Source organism: Musca vetustissima, unplaced genomic scaffold, assembly GCF_032173495.1.
Source record: "Musca vetustissima isolate MV318-11 ecotype Yass unplaced genomic scaffold, APGP_CSIRO_Mvet_v1 utg22725, whole genome shotgun sequence".
NCBI classification, from domain to species: Eukaryota; Metazoa; Arthropoda; class Insecta; order Diptera; family Muscidae; genus Musca; species Musca vetustissima.
The window spans coordinates 120,444-138,727 of NW_026876172.1; the positions used below are offsets into that span (position 1 = coordinate 120,444).

An 18,284-nucleotide genomic window follows, 5' to 3' on the forward strand; every position below is an offset into this window, starting at 1 on the left:
AACTCTTCCAGCATGGCAAAGTATTCATCGCACTCCAGACATTTCAAGAAGAATTGTTCTTTGGCATTTAGAGAAGTTGGAGCTAGAATTTCCCCGCACACAAGGTACTCCAGTTTTACAACTTCGTCCATGATGCAGTCAGTCTGCAACGTGTTGTGAACAATTTTATACAGAAATAATTTCTTTATTAATCCAGAAATCTGTCCTAAAATCCTTCCTAGAGTATATGGATTGGCTTGGCGGTACTAGGGATACGTAGGTCGACTTTTGTGGATTTTTAGAGGTGTTGGATTGGTACCAGAGATGGAAAATTCAGTACAATGGATTTATTTATAGCCTTTTAATAAAAAAGTACCTAACGACAATTTCAGTGCCTCTTCAATCATTCATCAGTCAATACTTTCTGAGATATATTTCATGATTGAGAAGAATGTATAATTCCTGATATATCTAGAATAGCCTTTGGATTTCGATCAATCAGAATGTATTGAACGAATGTTGAAAACAATGATTGTTGCAATCATTAACAAACATTTTTCCAGAGATAAAAACTATACACGCAAACTTTTCAAAAAAATCGTTTTCTTGAAAAAGTACCCTTTTATAAAAAAAATAATATTTTAGTACCTTTTCATATGTAGTATTTTCCATCCCTGTTAGATAGCCGGGGTACCTATATACAAAGACTATTTAAGCTGTGTCCAGTAAACATGACATCAAAAGTAATCGGTTTATTTTCTTATTACATTTGTGAGTACGCTGCAGGAAATATAATTTTGGAATCCTTATTGAATCACTATTGGCATGGCATGTTTTATACGGCACTGACATCGATTCCAAGCTATTATTATAATAATGTAATTAGGAGTTTAAACGGCATAAACAGTAGAACTTTTTACCGGGTTAACTTAACTTTATGAAGATTTATTTGACATATATGCAAAGGAATTGACGATTGAAAACCACTGGGTTAACAAAATCCGGTTAAATGTAAACGTACTATTATCGACGTTGGTAAGGGGTGACTTTTTTAGATATTTTATAATACAACACCGTACCATGACACAAAATATGTATTTTGATTTAAAATATGGAGACACTATTATTTTACTGATTAGTTTATTGATCCTTTCTTTTACAAATGTTATAATTATTAATGTAATTAGGATTTAATATTATTCCCTACTCGGTTGTGGAAATAAATCACAACCTTTCATATGGCCACATAAAATTTCTTTTGTATTTTTTTATATCTGACGTAACAAGCCACTGCAAACAGGGTTCCATTTTATTGTACCATGCATCGTATGGACATTTAGCATACCCATCACTGATGACAATTCATACGCCAACGCAATATATTAGGTATGAGCCCAAAACTAATTATATCGCCTTATATAACCCTATTTCTGTGTTGAGTGTTGGAATCCATGTCACCGTAAACAAAGTAAGAGCAAAGTAATTGTTTTCCAAAGATCCAGTGGTCCACAGAACAGACACATTCGTTTCTTGTGAAAATGGATAAATACGCTGATTATCTGATATGTGGGGAAATATTCAAGTCACCTGCCCACTCCAATAGAACGCCGTATATTTTGAAATGTCACCAATGTTCTGACATATTCCTATTACTGGAATCGTTCATATTCCATATTGAGGATTATTGTAAACCAGTCACACAGACGGAATCAATAGTGCCAGAGATCGTGAAGGCCGAGAAGGAAGTACCACAAAGTAGCTTCACTATAGTGGAAGTAGGTAGAACGTGAAGGTAACGACTTCGATTATGGAAACATTTTTTGTCTGTTTTAGGACACATCGGTTTTTGTGAAAAACGAACCCATTATAGATGTCCAGTTTGAAGACAACACGCCGGTGGAGAGAGAGGACAATGTGCAGGGTAAAATACTAGACGAATGTACAGGATTTCTGAAGGTGGAAAAAGAAGCAGTACCGCCGACTATGGATGGAAGTAGTACAGATGAAGCCGAAGAAGGAAATGAAGATATGTTAGATGTTTACGAAATTGTGGAGGAGTGTGGTTCAGATGAGGACGATGATGGTGTAAGTTTTATCGATTAATTTGAAAACTATAAATGCTTTCCTTAATTTGAAATAGGTTTGATAAAGTAGTTGAGATATGGGTATGAAAAAATATATGTTATAGGTATTGTCCAGGAAGATTAAGACGTGAGAAGTGCCAGATGGAAACTGATCTGTAGATTTCTATTTATTGTAATAAATACAAATTTAAAAGATAATTATACTTATATTTTGTCAGTTGTTGTTGTAACAGGTTGGCTGTAGATGAAAGTTCTTTCCTGAAAATGTTGATAGAAAAAAAACGGAAGAAGGAAAATATATTAATTATTAGGAAATCGGATTCGATACGAGTTGAGAACATTGATTTATCCGTACCTTAGTTGTGCCAGAATTGAACGGGTTTGCCTAGGAGGAAGCCTCTCAATCTCCGAAATTACGGGAGGATGTTGTTGTAGTACTTTATTGCATCTGTAGCCATTTATGGCTTCGAAATTTATATATTCATAATATTTATATATATTTATTCATAAATGCATTTTCCTTTTTTTTTTTTGCAGACAACGACTAAAGATGAATCAATACCATTATTTATTTCCAAATTTATGGAATCGCGTACAAATGTAATTGCCTTAATAACGTCATATAAAAAACATCTTCAAGACAATGGTCATCCCGAGGATAATGCTTTAAATTCCCTACAACAAAGTGATTGGAATAAATTGACAAAGGATATTAATATTAAATGTCATTTGAATATGTCCTCGACAGATGTCGCAAGTATTCTAAAATATTTTTATCAGCAGTACACGGAATATCTAATGTGTGTCTCCGATAGTAAAGCAGCGAAGTTTAGTAAACCGCGTTGGTATTTTGAGTACTTGGACTTTTTGGATGCACCCAAAGAGGGCAATATTTATCAAATAGATGACCATCCTTCGATTTTATCACAGGAAGAGATCATAAAAATAATGGAAATTTATGAGGCATATCCCTATTTGTGGAACACGGACTTGGCGGAATATTGCTGTACTAATCCGCGTCACGAAGCTTTGGGAAGTATGTTGTGGGCCTTAGATTCTGAATTGAAAATAAAAGTCAGCATAAACGCTTTGAAAAAATATGTTCGCTGTATACACAACGACTATCAAAAGGAGAAGCAACGTCGTATGAAGAACGCAAAGGCTAAGCATTTGGCAGATATTATTTATGATAAGATGAGCTTTCTTTCGAAACATGTTGGGCCCTTTAAATGCCCTGATTGCAATCTAGAAGTTAAGTGTCCATTTACCATGAAAATCCATAAGTTTGGCATCCATGGAGGTGATCTACCATTTACATGTTCTACATGTCATGCACAATTTCGTTCGCTCAATACGTATGTTTTCCATGCAAAGAAACACGTTCAAGATCTCAGTATAGAGTGCAAAATATGTGATAAGAGATTTCTTCATTCCTATGAGTTGAAGAAACATATGCTTAGCCACAATGAGCATAAAATTAGTTCTAACGAAAAAGAAAAGTCAAGCACCACAGCTAATGTTATTATTAACCGAAGATTAAAATCAACACCAACAACAACACTAAATATTAAAAGTCCTGCAACAACCACATCAACAATAAAAGCAATAGTAGAACCATCAACATCAACATTTTTTGGACCTCTTTTATGCAAAATATGCGGCATACAATTTAAAGCAAGGAAAAGTTTAAATCAACACATGAGAATACATCAAAAGAAATAACAAGTTTATATGACAATGCAATAGTATAAGTATATAGTTAGTAAATAATGTAAATAAAATATATTTTAATAAGACAATAAAATGTTTTTTCTTATTTTATTTTTTAAGTCTATAATTGGCGTTCTGAACAGCATATATCACACATAGTTGTATGAAAGAAGTTAATTTTAAAATAACGGTTGCGATGTTAGTTCGTCAGCTGATACATGCAACAGCCGCGACTATGGACAAACCAGCTGTTGGGGAAAAATAATATATCACAACACAATTTTTTTGTTATTACAGTAAACCAATATTATGGAGAAATTTAGGATATATGGAGAAATTTATATATCATCAGGAAATAACGACAAACATCGTGTCCTTCTATCATGTCTGCAGTGTAACAATAATTTTGAAGAACTAGATAAATTCTTGAGTCATACTCTAAGATTGCATTTCGAGGAAGAATATGAAAATACATTTCTATATAAACCATTCAATGAAGAACATGTTTGTGAAAAGGACATCTTTAAGGATACCGAAGGGACAAGTAATATAATCAATATAGATAAGGTATTTATTGTGCGGAAAAGATATAAACAAATATTACTAACTTAAGTTTTAGGATCCCCTTGATGAATCAATTGATTCCTTGGCGTTCAATGCCGAGTCGTTTTGTGCAACTAAAGAGGAGACGTGCTTAATATACCATGAGGCAAAGAAAGGATTACAAGGAGTCTGCAAGGATGAAGAAGAGCACGTCTCTGAATGCTGCAGTATTACATCCAATGATGATTCTGAGGTAAATAAGTTATTAATGTCCATATTTTTAGTCGACATAGGGATTTTCTTTCGAATATTTATAGAGTGTTCATGATTATATTTTCTATTCGAATTGTAAAATCAATATTACGTATAGACTACTTAAAAGCCCGCAGAAAGCCTTCTATCCTTTGGAGGTACATAAAACATTAATGACAAAATCCTTAGTTGACATAGGGATTTTCATTTGGAGAGTTATAAACTGTTAATGATTTTATTTTCTATCCGAATTGTCAAAACAATATTGCGTAGCGACTATTTTAAAGCGTAGAGCCTCCTACCCTTTTGGAACCTGAAATCTTACAGCGAAATTTTTTATAATATGCAGCTAAATTTCAAACGTGGACCAATACCAGGGTTCCAAAGGGTAGGAGGCTTTCTCCGCGTTACGTTATACTAGAATTAATAACAAGTGCGTGTTCTAACGTTAATTAACGCTTAAGGACATGACTGAATTGATTGATGCACTCTCTGGGGTATATTCGTGTTCTCATTTTAATTTGGGTTCTCAGTGGATGAACATGTTTTCGAAATCTACATTTATGCTGTTAATAATTTTTCTTGGGAGGAACTAAAGGAACTCATCTCGTACAAATCAATTTTTGTTATATTAACCTCATATTATGTTTTTACTAATTTCAGTTCGACCAAGGTTCTGACAATGATGATCTCTTGTGGAATTTAGATTTGCAAAATATATGTAAAAATCATCAATTTATTACATCAATTATTGCAGCATATAAACAACAAGAGCAGCTATGGAATAAAAATTCTACTACAACAAAAACAATTGAAGGATATAATATGATACGAAATGAAATCAATGACAAATATCACATAAATGCCACTAAAAAACAAATTCAGATACTTATTAAACGATTGTGTGCGAGATTTATTAATCACCATCACAGTGTTGGGAACAAACATGAAAATGAAAATAAATCCTTGTGGTATTATGATCAATTAACATTTTTACTACCACATATCGATATTAATATAAAGCCCAGAACGTCCAAGATATCCTGTAATCAGCTTACAAAAGAGCAGTATCAAACATTAATAAAACTTGTCGAAAATAATGAATGTCTTTGGAATGAAGAAAATATATATCATACATCTGTTACATACAAACAAAAATCTCTGCATTCGATGACAGAAAATTTCACTGGTAGCCATAATTTGGAACACTTTACTACTACGGATATGAAAAATCTTGTTGATGAAATAAAGAAATGTGCAATGGAACAAAATAAGCTAAGGATATTTCAAGCCACCAATGAAAAGAAATCCAATTCCGCAAATTCTTCAGATCACCAAATTAACACTGAATTGCAATTTCTATTGCCGCATGTTGGACCTTTTATTTGTGGTCATTGTAAAAAACCATTTTCGGATATATACATGTTCAAATTGCATGTCTCGAAACACGAGGGTACTAAACCTTTTCAGTGCATGGTGTGCCAGAAGAAGATAAGCCTCAAAAAAGAATTTGTTTATCACTTGAGGCGCCATACTAAAGAATGTCCTTTTAAATGTGACTGTTGTGGCAAATCATTTCCGAGCCGGAAGGAATTGCAACGTCACATTATAAAACATGGCTCTAAACCCTATGTTTGTGAACTGTGTGCAGACAGTTTTTATACCCAACACCAGTTGAACAATCACATGAAAAACCACGCCAACATAAAAGATCACGTGTGCCCAGACTGTGGCAAAGGCTTTACACACCGCGGCTTACTCCGGCAACATCTACAAACACACAATAAAACTCAGTGTTTATGTCCTCTGTGCAACAATGCCTACACAAATCCCCGAAGTCTACGAAGACATTATGTTCGGGTACACGAATGTCCATATTTTTAGTCGACATAGGGATTTTCTTTCGAATATTTATAGAGTGTTCATGATTATATTTTCTATTCGAATTGTAAAATCAATATTACGTATAGACTACTTAAAAGCCCGCAGAAAGCCTTATATCCTTTGGAGGTACATAAAATATTAATGACAAAATCCTTAGTTGACATAGGGATTTTCATTTGGAGAGTTATAAACTGTTAATGCTTATATTTTCTATGCGAATTGTCAAAACAATATTGCGTAGCGACTATTTTAAAGCGTAGAGCCTCCAACCCTTTTGGAACCTGAAATCTTACAGCGAAATTTGTTATAATATGCAGCTAAATTTCAAACGTGGACCAATACCAGGGTTCCAAAGGGTAGGAGGCTTTATCCGCGTTACGTTATACTAGAATTAATAACAAGTGCGTGTCCTAACGTTAATTAACGTTTAAGGACATGACTGAATTGATTGATGCACTCTCTGGGGTATATTCGTGTTCTCATTTTAATTTGGGTTCTCAGTGGATGAACATGTTTTCGAAATCTACATTTATGCTGTTAATAATTTTTCTTGGGAGGAACTAAAGGAACTCATCTCGTACAAATCAATTTTTGTTATATTAACCTCATATAATGTTTTTACTAATTTCAGTTCGACCAAGCTTCTGACAATGATGATCTCTTGTGGAATTTGAAAGGAGATTCTTTAGATTTGCAAAATATATGTAAAAATCATCAATTTATTACATCAATTATTGCAGCATATAAACAACAAGAGCAGCTATGGAATAAAAATGCTACTACAACAAAAACAATTGAAGGATACAATATCATACGAAATGAAATCAATGACAAATATCACATAAATGCCACTAAAAAACAAATTCAGATACTTATTAAACGATTGTGTGCGAGATTTATTAATCACCATCACAGTGTTGGGAACAAACATGAAAATGAAAATAAATCCTTGTGGTATTATGATCAATTAACATTTTTACTACCACATATCGATATTAATATAAAGCCCAGAACGTCCAAGATATCCTGTAATCAGCTTACAAAAGAGCAGTATCAAACATTAATAAAACTTGTCGAAAATAATGAATGTCTTTGGAATGAAGAAAATATATATCATACATCTGTTACATACAAACAAAAATCTCTGCATTCGATGACAGAAAATTTCACTGGTAGCCATAATTTGGAACACTTTACTACTACGGATATGAAAAATCTTGTTGATGAAATAAAGAAATGTGCAATGGAACAAAATAAGCTAAGGATATTTCAAGCCACCAATGAAAAGAAATCCAATTCCGCAAATTCTTCAGATCACCAAATTAACACTGAATTGCAATTTCTATTGCCGCATGTTGGACCTTTTATTTGTGGTCATTGTAAAAAACCATTTTCGGATATATACATGTTCAAATTGCATGTCTCGAAACACGAGGGTACTAAACCTTTTCAGTGCATGGTGTGCCAGAAGAAGATAAGCCTCAAAAAAGAATTTGTTTATCACTTGAGGCGCCATACTAAAGAATGTCCTTTTAAATGTGACTGTTGTGGCAAATCATTTCCGAGCCGGAAGGAATTGCAACGTCACATTATAAAACATGGCTCTAAACCCTATGTTTGTGAACTGTGTGCAGACAGTTTTTATACCCAACACCAGTTGAACAATCACATGAAAAACCACGCCAACATAAAAGATCACGTGTGCCCAGACTGTGGCAAAGGCTTTACACACCGCGGCTTACTCCGGCAACATCTACAAACACACAAAAAACTCAGTGTTTATGTCCTCTGTGCAACAATGCCTACACAAATCCCCGAAGTCTACGAAGACATTATGTTCGGGTACACGAACTGCAACAGGAATCATCATTACCCACTGCTTACAATTGTAAAATATGCATGATAACATTTGCCACAATGCAGGAGGCTAAACAACACCGCAAAGAACATCAACTGAGTCTGCTGACTAAACGTAGGCATATTTGTGATATATGCGGTCATGGTTTTGCCTATCCGAGAAATCTATCAGATCATAAGAAAATTCACTCAAATATTCGTGATCAGGTATGTGATGTGTGCGGTAAAGCATTCACCAGCATTAACCTTTTAAATCAACATAAAAATGTACACAATGGTCAAAAATTTGTGTGTAAAGGCTGTGGCAAGGATTATTCTCATTATCGTGGACTTTGTCGTCATATTTCGAAATTTCATGGTTCTAATGTAAAGGAACTTTGTAGTGTAATTGAAAAGGAAGTTGCGGATATCGGAGAATTGAGTAATGATAAAGATTTTGTAAACTAAATATAAAAATAAAATTATTGTACATGACTACCACAGTGTGGTGAACGTTATAAATATTCCGTACAGGTAATGTTTCCGGTACAAGTTAAGAACATGTACAAATTATTGGTCTAAAAAGCAAGTGACAAAAATTGGACAGGTCGGACCAATATTTGGTATAACTCCTATACAATGCGTCACCCCTTTGACTTATAAAATGGAAAATATTTAAACAAATTCGATGATGATAGACGGGTTTCTTTTAATTAGGCATATAAAGCATGTGACAAAAAAGATCCGACCAAGATTTGATATTCCTCCCATACAATGGGTCTTGAAAATTTTCTTTTTGACCTTTAAGATTGTTAATATTTAGCCAAATTCCATAAAAATAGATATTTTACTTTTAATTTTTCGAAAGGCAGTAATAAGTGTTACAAATTTGCTGTTGGCCCACGATTCATGATGCCGCCCATTCAAAGAACCCTGCACAATTAACTTTTAAACAACAAAATTGTTATATTCAATCCAATTGTTTTTTTTTTATTAAGATTTGAGGCCTTCCATGTTATAATTCTGGATCAATATTTTATGGATGTTTAAGGATATAAGAGGGTTTGCTGGTAGGGGAGACTGGCGCAGATTCGACAATTTTTGTTTAGATCTCCATACATCAGTAATAATTCAACAGATATAAAACAATCGATAATTGATGAAGTGAAAAAAAACTGCAATTAAACTCCACTATCGAGGAGATGGAAAATACAATTGAGTTTATACATAAAATTGTGGAAAAAGAAAAGGAAAAAAGTATCGACTTTTTATCGAATAAACCAACTGAGAAATACAAATCCACGAGTAAATTTTATGAACACATTCAATACCTCCTACCACATTTGGGACCATTTAAATGTCAATATTGTCCGAAAGTTTTAATGAACGTTGCCAATTTTTGTTTAGATCTCCATACATCAGTAATAATTCAACAGATATAAAACATTTATGGCTGGTTATTGTCCACAGATACTTACTTATAAAAACTAGTACCAAAAAAATATAATAACTTAGTATTACTTAAATATTTTATTATTTTTATTTCAGTCTGGTTGAAATTCAGATACTCTAAAGGTTCTATTTTGTTTTAATATGCGACTCAATGTATGACTTTAAAGCCATATTTTCTAGCGGCGGACGTTGGCGGCTCAAGGCCACACTCACCATCGGAAATAGCTTTTTTTCTATCGCATTACATCAATAAAAGCTCGTTTGGTCTTCTTTATGTAATTCCGAACCATATTGAAAGATTACATATTTTTAAAGACAAACCCAAAAACATTCTGTTAATACCGAATGTACCCCACTTCAAAATGCCGACTCTACCCCAAAGTTACTTTCTATAGTTTTTTTATCAATCTTCTAAAAACATTTTATTTTTAAATATTTTTATTAGAATATTCATTGTAAATAACAACTTTTTAATAATACTGCCTTAAAATTTGGAAATATGGAATGGAAATATTACAACAACATCCGTAAAAATCCAAATACCGCGCATCAAAATAAGCTTATTAGCTAGAGTTTTAAATTTCCATACCTATGGATCAAAACTAATTATGTACAGTGAGAGTTTGACATTTAAAATGGCTTTGCCGAAGTTGCCCTGATGACGAAGCTGCCCCAGTCTCCCCTAATATAAAAATCAAAATAAAATCCTTTTTGACTCGGCTCCACCAAATTTTCGGTAACGTCTTGTGAAAGCACTTACTGTACTTTACATTTATAACCTTAGCAGAATTTTCTTTTAAATTAAACTTTTTATAAGTATGAGGCCTTGGACCGGTGATTTAAGACTTTCTCTTATGTACCGGTTGAAATGTGGACTATGCGAGGAAATTTTCTTTTAATTTAAATTTTTTTATGCTTAGTGGTAGTCAAAAAGAATATCTCTAGTAAAAAGTTAAAAATATTTAATAAAAATTAGTGACATTTTAACTTTGGAACCTCAAAATATTGGTTTATTGAATATTATCAGAATCAAAAGAGCTATCTATTGTAATGTTCTGAGGGATGTCCATAAAGTGAATTTAAGCCAAAATTATTACAATTGTTATTTCATTTATAGGCTTATAGTTGAAAACTAAAATTCTTGTGTACGCAGCTATTTTTGACACACATAGGGAATTACATATGGGTATAAAAAACATATTGTGTAAAAGCACCTTAAGTATTTTTCTACATGTGAACATGGTATTTGTGGTAGTCGAATGGTCGATTTACGTCTCCCTAACTTTCCGCTGTGCATCGCACTCATTCGTAAACATCTCAGCTATTTTGTTTTGATTTGGATTTTTATCTGGCATTCTTGTCTTTCTCTTCATATTCTTGTTTGTGGAAGGAAAATGCAGTAAAAAAGAAAGGAAAAACAACTATATCTCGGTATGGAACAGGGACTTCCGATATCGAGGACAACCAACTGATAATTCGCTAAAGCCCATTCCATAAGTCACTGGAGAGTAGTGCCCAGACTTAGCTTTTAAGTTTCTATGTTCTTTTTGATGACAAAAAAGATAATTCTCTTAAAATGACGACGATAAACAGCTTAGCCAACTATAGCCCCTACTCCAGTTACAACAAGTGTGGAGAAATATTGAAATCGCCAACTATTGGTGAAAAACAACAGTATTGCATTCTGTGTTTATTCTGTCATGAAATTTGTTTACAATTTAAAACATTCTTGGCTCACGTTGAGAAGGAGCATCACCAGGATTCGGTATTGAAAAATGAAGAGAATAATATTGATGGCAACAGGGATAATGAACATTTCAGAGCAATTCACGAATATGAAAATGAGGACAGTGTGGATGATAAGAAGGTGGGTATTTTTTGCATCATTTTTGAAGGTTTAATTTAATCATCTCATTTAAGGATATTCTCTTGGATCCATTGGAAGAGCCTGAAGTGGTGTTGAAAGAGAATCGAAAACAAAAGGAAAAGAATAAAGTTGATTCCAAACCTCAAACGAGGCAGATAACCAGTGATGCCAGGAAGAAATCAAACCAGGCAAAGAAACAGGATAAATTGATAAAACAAGAACCTGATGAGGTCGATGATACTGAAGAGGAAATAAATGTGAGTAAATGTTTTGCAATTCTTTGGAGCATCTTCTAACATATTTTTTAATAGCCTTTTAATGCCATTTGCGACCCTGAGGAAAATACCTATACTGTTGGTGACTCAGAAGACAAAAAAGACAATTTAGTTGTGGAACCATTAACCATAAAAACTGACACATTACAAAAGCCCGTCCTTTACAATGAAGACATTGACTACGATTATGATTATGAGGAAGATGATGACGATTTCGTGCTTAATGACAATTACGATGATGAGGATTACGATTTGGACGATATAAAAGCAGGAGAAGATGATGAATTGCGACCGTCCCCAGCTAAAAAATCCAAAGTCAAGTTAGATGATGGCCTTGATATTGATGAATTTATGAACAGCAAAGAAAGTGTGGTGGCATTCATTGCGTCTTATCAAAAACAAGATGAGCTTTGGGATGCTACAAGGCCACCGAAATTAGTAAATCGATGTCGAAAGAAACGAGACGAATGCCTGAAACAGATATGTCAAGAACTCGAACAGGTGAATGTGCCCATGACAATACGTGATGCTGAAAAGTGTATAAAATATATGCGAGTGCGCTACATCAGAGATGTACGTATACGCATGAATTTCACTAAAAATAAGGATAAGGATTACAAGCCATTGTGGTTCTATGATCATTTGGAATTTCTTAAGCCAACCCTGAGTTTTATACAAGAGGTAATATAAAAATACCCCTAATCATTCCATTATAATTCTTGTATTTCTTCTTGCAGTTACAAGAAGAACAACTCTTGGCAAAACCCAAACTGACTGACGATCAAATTATTCACATAATACAAATTTATAAAAAACATTCTTGTTTGTGGAACGAACAGAATATATTCTATTACTCGGAACAGCGAAGACAGACAACATTGCAATCGATAATTGATGAAGTGAAAAAAGAACTGCAATTAAACTCCACTATCGAGGAGATGGAAAATACAATTGAGTTTATACATAAAATTGTGAAAAAAGAAAAGGAAAAAAGTATCGACTTTTCATCGAATAAATCAACTGAGAAATACCAATCCACGAGTAAATTTTATGAACACATTCAATATCTCCTACCACATTTGGGACCATTTAAATGTCAATATTGTCCGAAAGTTTTAATGAACATTGCTACATTTCGCATACACACAGCCAAACATGATGGATCGAAGCCTTTTAAGTGCTCCATTTGTAATTATGAATTTACCCAGAAACCTGGCTATGTCATACATCTACGAAGACACACGCAAGATTTCCCATTTGTGTGTAAATACTGTTCCAAAGGATTTCCATGTAAAAAAGAACTGAAATTACATTTCCAAAATCATCCGGAATATGAGAAAGAATTTATATGCGACATTTGTGGTGAAGGATTTACGCAACAGAAATTATTAAATTGGCATCTGAAGGCCCACAATAACATTCGAGATTCCATTTGTAATATTTGTGGCAAAGGTTTTACCAATTCCAAGCTATTGTTTCAACATCGTACTGTGCACAGTCAGGAGAAAAGTGTTTGTAAATTGTGCGGCAAAACGTATGCCCATTATCGTGGTCTGTCGCGGCACATGACAAAAGATCATGGAACAACTGTGGCAGCAGTGGCTGCTGTTATGGGTGAAAAACCCAAAAAGAGAGTACTTACTATTAATGAAATAAGTTAAGTATTTTTGTATATATATTATAACTTTAGTTGTAATGTTAACCATATTTTTTATTTATTTAATAAAAATTATTGTAGTTTGTATGGAAATAGATTTCTTGAATATTATATAGATACCATCATTTTGTAAACAAAGTCCAACTGGTCGGACAATTTTTTTACTCTCCATTATATGGAAGGAAACTAAACTGCGGATGATTCCGACGAATTTCGAATTATGCTTGTCTGGTTGCCTATTTCTTAAAATCAGTATTACTCTCATCCATTACTCGCTTTCAGAAATAGTAATAAAACCCAGTTATATCTCTCTGTAGGCATTCTTTAGCCTACCACATCCATGTTTATGTAAAATTAAAACAATCAATTTTGCTTAAAAATATTTATTATCATCATCCCATCTCACATTCTAAAATCTAAACGCATTTATAAATCTATCTTAAATGTAGTCAGCAACGCGGTCACCATTTTAGCAAACTAAACGATAAGAAATATAGCGACCAGCCGTTTCTGATGAACGAATAATTTTCACAACTTGACCTCTTTTAAGACCAAAATATCTAGAGACCGGATCACCAGCTTGAATTCTCATCAACATGTTCTCCTTCAATTTGTAACGAGCCAACAACTCTTGTTTTTCCTCGGGCGTCATAACCACATGTTCGGGAACCAATTCATGTTCGGTGATGTTAATCAACAATTCCGATTCCAAAAATTGTTCTAATATGTATTTGGGAGCCATATCGACCAACGATTGTTTAGCCGAAGGTGTCATGCCAGCCTGGACAACAACAATAGCTCTGTGTATATTTTCTTCCTGCATGCGTGTACAGTAGGTCTTTATTGTCTTGATGCCGATCTTGGGCTCATCTGGGAAGAATACAAACATCTGATCGGTAGGATCATCGTTATGAGCCACCAATACAATTAGATCCGAACGTGCTGGTCGTTTCTCGCTGGGTTTGTCACCAAACATTTCCTTGAATTGTTCCAAGGTTTGATCCAATTCATCTTGTGTCACCAAATAGCCTCTGTCGTGACTCAACTGCATAATAGTTTTACGAATACGCCATAACTTGTAGGTTTCAGCTTCATCATCCATGATTTAGTTGTTTTAAATAATAAAATACCGTAAATTACACACGAAATATCCAGAAATCAACCGCTCACAAACACGCCGTCAAGAAGTAAATGCTGAATTTTTCTTCTTCTTAAAATAATGTAATGCAATGCGAATGGTTAACACGATATTCAACTGTCAGAAAGTGCAGGGTTACCAGTGCTACATGTAGACATAAACATAGGTCTGTTTTCCGTATTCAGAAACTGATAAAACTTTCGTAATTTTAAGTAATATACGATTTTTGAAGGTTCTGGAGCGGAGCAATAGCAGCCGGTAACAAGGCTACTCCTTGATTAAATACATGGCATAATTGTTCAAGGTAGTCTCATGCAGTCAATTCCATTTTTTTTTCATAAATTTGCCTTTGACAGTATTCAGCTCTCAAAATTAAAATTATTTAAAAATGATAGATAGTTCCAAATAAAAAAGGGTTGCCATCATAAAATTCTCAAATGAGACTATCTTCTGTAATTATGCTATGGTTGTATCATGCAGTCATATGTTTTCAATTTTTTCATAAAATTACTTTTGACAACATTCGATAAGTAAAGGAAACATGTGTTCAGTAGCAAAAACTGGTAAATTATATACCATATATATATATGCCTTAATAACAATCATGGCATAATTACAGAAAGTAGTCTAATTTGAGAATTTTATGATGGTAACTCTTTTTAATTTGGAACTCAACTATCATTTTTAACAGCCTTACCTAAAATTCAACTAGCTCGTTCGACGTTTTTCACCACAAAAGTAGAACACATGTATTTATATGAATATTGCCGAAATACGTCGAGCGTACAAAATTTCAAGTTGAACAATTTCAACATTGACAGAACGTATTTTTTTTCCGACGTCCTCACGCCCCTCATTCCCACCCCTGCCGACCGAGGGGGCGACCTCCCCTTACGTAGGGATCGCGTACACACCATGATCCGAATCATGGTGGGATTTGAGAGTGGAATAGAAAAACCAGCTACAGAATCTACTTCAACAGCCAGTTTGTTATTAAGTTTTACTACCTATTTAAAAATACAATAATATTAGATTTTATTTGTTCTACGCCCAAGCAAAAATCTACATTAGAGTATACAGAGTTAAAGTCAATACACATTTTACTAAGAGGATCTCCCATAGAGTAATTCGTGCGGTGGAAGTCTACATATAACAGTTGATAGTGTCTACTAGATCGGACAGGAACATTTATTCTAATAGAAGAAATTAGGAAATCCGAAGGTATATTACCAATTAATATTTTTAGTACCATCATAGTATTCAACATAATACGTCTACTTTACAATGTAGGCAAACGAATTAATTTTAACCTGCTAGTATAAGATGGCAACACAAAACTACTATTCCAATGTAATCCTCCTAGTGCAAAAAGTAAAAATTGTTTCTGCACGGATTCGATTTTATCGAAATATATTGCATATTGGGGATCCCATACAACAGAACCATATTCTAAAATAGGTCTAACAAGAGACGTAAATAGTTGTTTCGTTATATATGGATCCGAGAATTCTTTGGCCCACCGTTTTATAAATCCTAAGACACCGTAGGCTTTATTTACCATAGATATAACATGAGCTGTGTTCCCAAACCTGCAATATAGTACTATATTGTACTAGTTTTACAATTTTTGCTAGAAAAGCGTTTCCTTACGTCGAAAAGTAGGAAAAATTGAAGTTAAATTTAAGACAGTTAAAATCAAAATGGCGTTCTCTTCTCCTATTTTCTGCAAGACCAATTTGGCCTAGCACGAAATAGTAAATGAAGTAAGTTATGAATTTGACATTTGATTGCCAGAGATATACAGTCCGAAATAAAGCATATGAAAGTTAGCGCTTCAACAAAAGGGACACACGCAAAGATGCACACACATTTGCTTAAAAAAAAAAAAAACAAATAAGAAATTTAAAAATGGACAAACAGATTTTTTATTCTCTTTTGAAGGATAGCGAAGATGAATGGCTGGCAGAAGATTCAGATGAAGATACTATAGAATGAAGACTTGGGTTGGGTTGGTTAATCGTACTAACTAATGTGTGTACATTGGTCCAAAATATCTTGGACTTAAGTCAAGTTTAGGGGCTCTACTTTGATCGCTTTGACATTTTTACAGTAAGTAGTCCTCGGTAAACTGATTACAATGATATATATTTTATAGGGAGAAATGCATACTTCCCGCGATATTGGCCTTGAAAGTTCGGAGAGTATGTTGTTTTAATCAGCCGTATCATTTCAAAGGTTATGGTTTGTGCTATATAACTAGATAGAATAGAATATATTGCATAACCTTTTAATAATAGTAAATGGTTGTTTTAAAGTAAATATGTTCCGAAATTTCAAGGCCAATATCTCGGGAAATATGCATTTCCCCACATGAAATGTATATCACTGTAATCCGCACAAGGAGGGCTACTTACGGTAATCATTTCAAAATGATCCGAGTGGAGCCCCTAAACTTGGCTTGTTCCATATCTTGTTGTTCAAGTTTGCTAAAACATTGCAATCAAAATATCTACCAATTTCAATAGCATTAACATTATGGGAGCGTACAGCCATCTAAACCTTTCCGGACTCGGAGTCGTCGGAAACCCCACTTCCAAATATTCGATAATGTTTTCCTCTAAATTATACAAATAAAAAAATAAACAATAAATATTAATAGTGGAAGTGATGCAAATGTGGTATAGGTTGGTAATGTGGTATAGTCACTTTTTTTGTAAACTGAAAATTTTAGAATAACTGAAACATGTTCTATAGTTTGCTGTTCTCAAAAAAATAAGATAGCAATGACCTGTTAAATTTATTTAAATCACGTTGAGAATCAGTACCAAAAATAAAATTTTTCATGAAATTGACTTTTTTCGGTTGAAGTTTAAAAATAATTTTTTGTTTTACGGATGTACTTTAATCGTTATTTTTAAAGCATTAAAATAATTAGTATGAACTAAAAATCAAATAATATGCGCGATTGCACCACAAAATCACCAATTTAGAAAAAAAAAACTAGACATTTCTTCAGTAAACACAAGTGTAGGTAATGTGGTATACCTTGATTCTGCATGAAAAAAGGCCAGAACTAGACAAAATCTCATTACTATGTGAAACATTCGTACTTTACGAGAGTCTACCATGAATCACAAGGATGAAAAACAAAGGCTATGAGTTTTAACAAATTCTCCATACAAAAATTAGATATTGCCATGTGTAGAAATTATTATAGAATAAAAATTAAAGTTGCACTCAACGTATCCGTTAAAAATCTTAACAGACATAAATCTCGAGATAATTCGCATTCATTAAAAACAATAAATTATAAAAGATATCAATTAGAAGTGAAAATTATACTATACCACATTAACATCATGTGGTATACCACATTACCTGCACTTTTTTAAAAATCACTTTTTATGGGATTTCAAATATTTTCTCAAATATCTCTTAAATTGTTAGAATAATATTATTTTCAAACTAATACATGGAAAGACAACACATGTAGCATGTTAAGTGCAAAATTTCAATTTAATCGGATAAAAAATAAAAATTTGGCAATCTAAAAACAAATGGGTATACCACATTTGCATCACCTCCTATATTATCAAAATCACGCAAT

The 18,284-nt window shown here is 33.4% G+C and overlaps 1 protein-coding gene across 1 annotated transcript; it reads right to left on the reverse strand.

Moving 5' to 3' along the window:
• Positions 1 to 14,008: 14,008 nt before the first annotated feature.
• Positions 14,009 to 14,644, reverse strand: LOC133338645 (DNA-directed RNA polymerases I, II, and III subunit RPABC1). The gene has a single exon (XM_061546813.1). It carries the CDS (start codon positions 14,639 to 14,641, stop codon positions 14,009 to 14,011), a length of 633 nt encoding a protein of 210 aa, XP_061402797.1. The 5' UTR covers positions 14,642 to 14,644.
• Positions 14,645 to 18,284: the final 3,640 nt, after the last annotated feature.

Excerpts from the sequence above, each read along its gene's own strand:
- LOC133338645 (XM_061546813.1), bottom strand. The coding sequence starts at position 14,641 with ATGGATGATGAAGCTGAAACCTACAAGTTATGGCGTATTCGTAAAACT.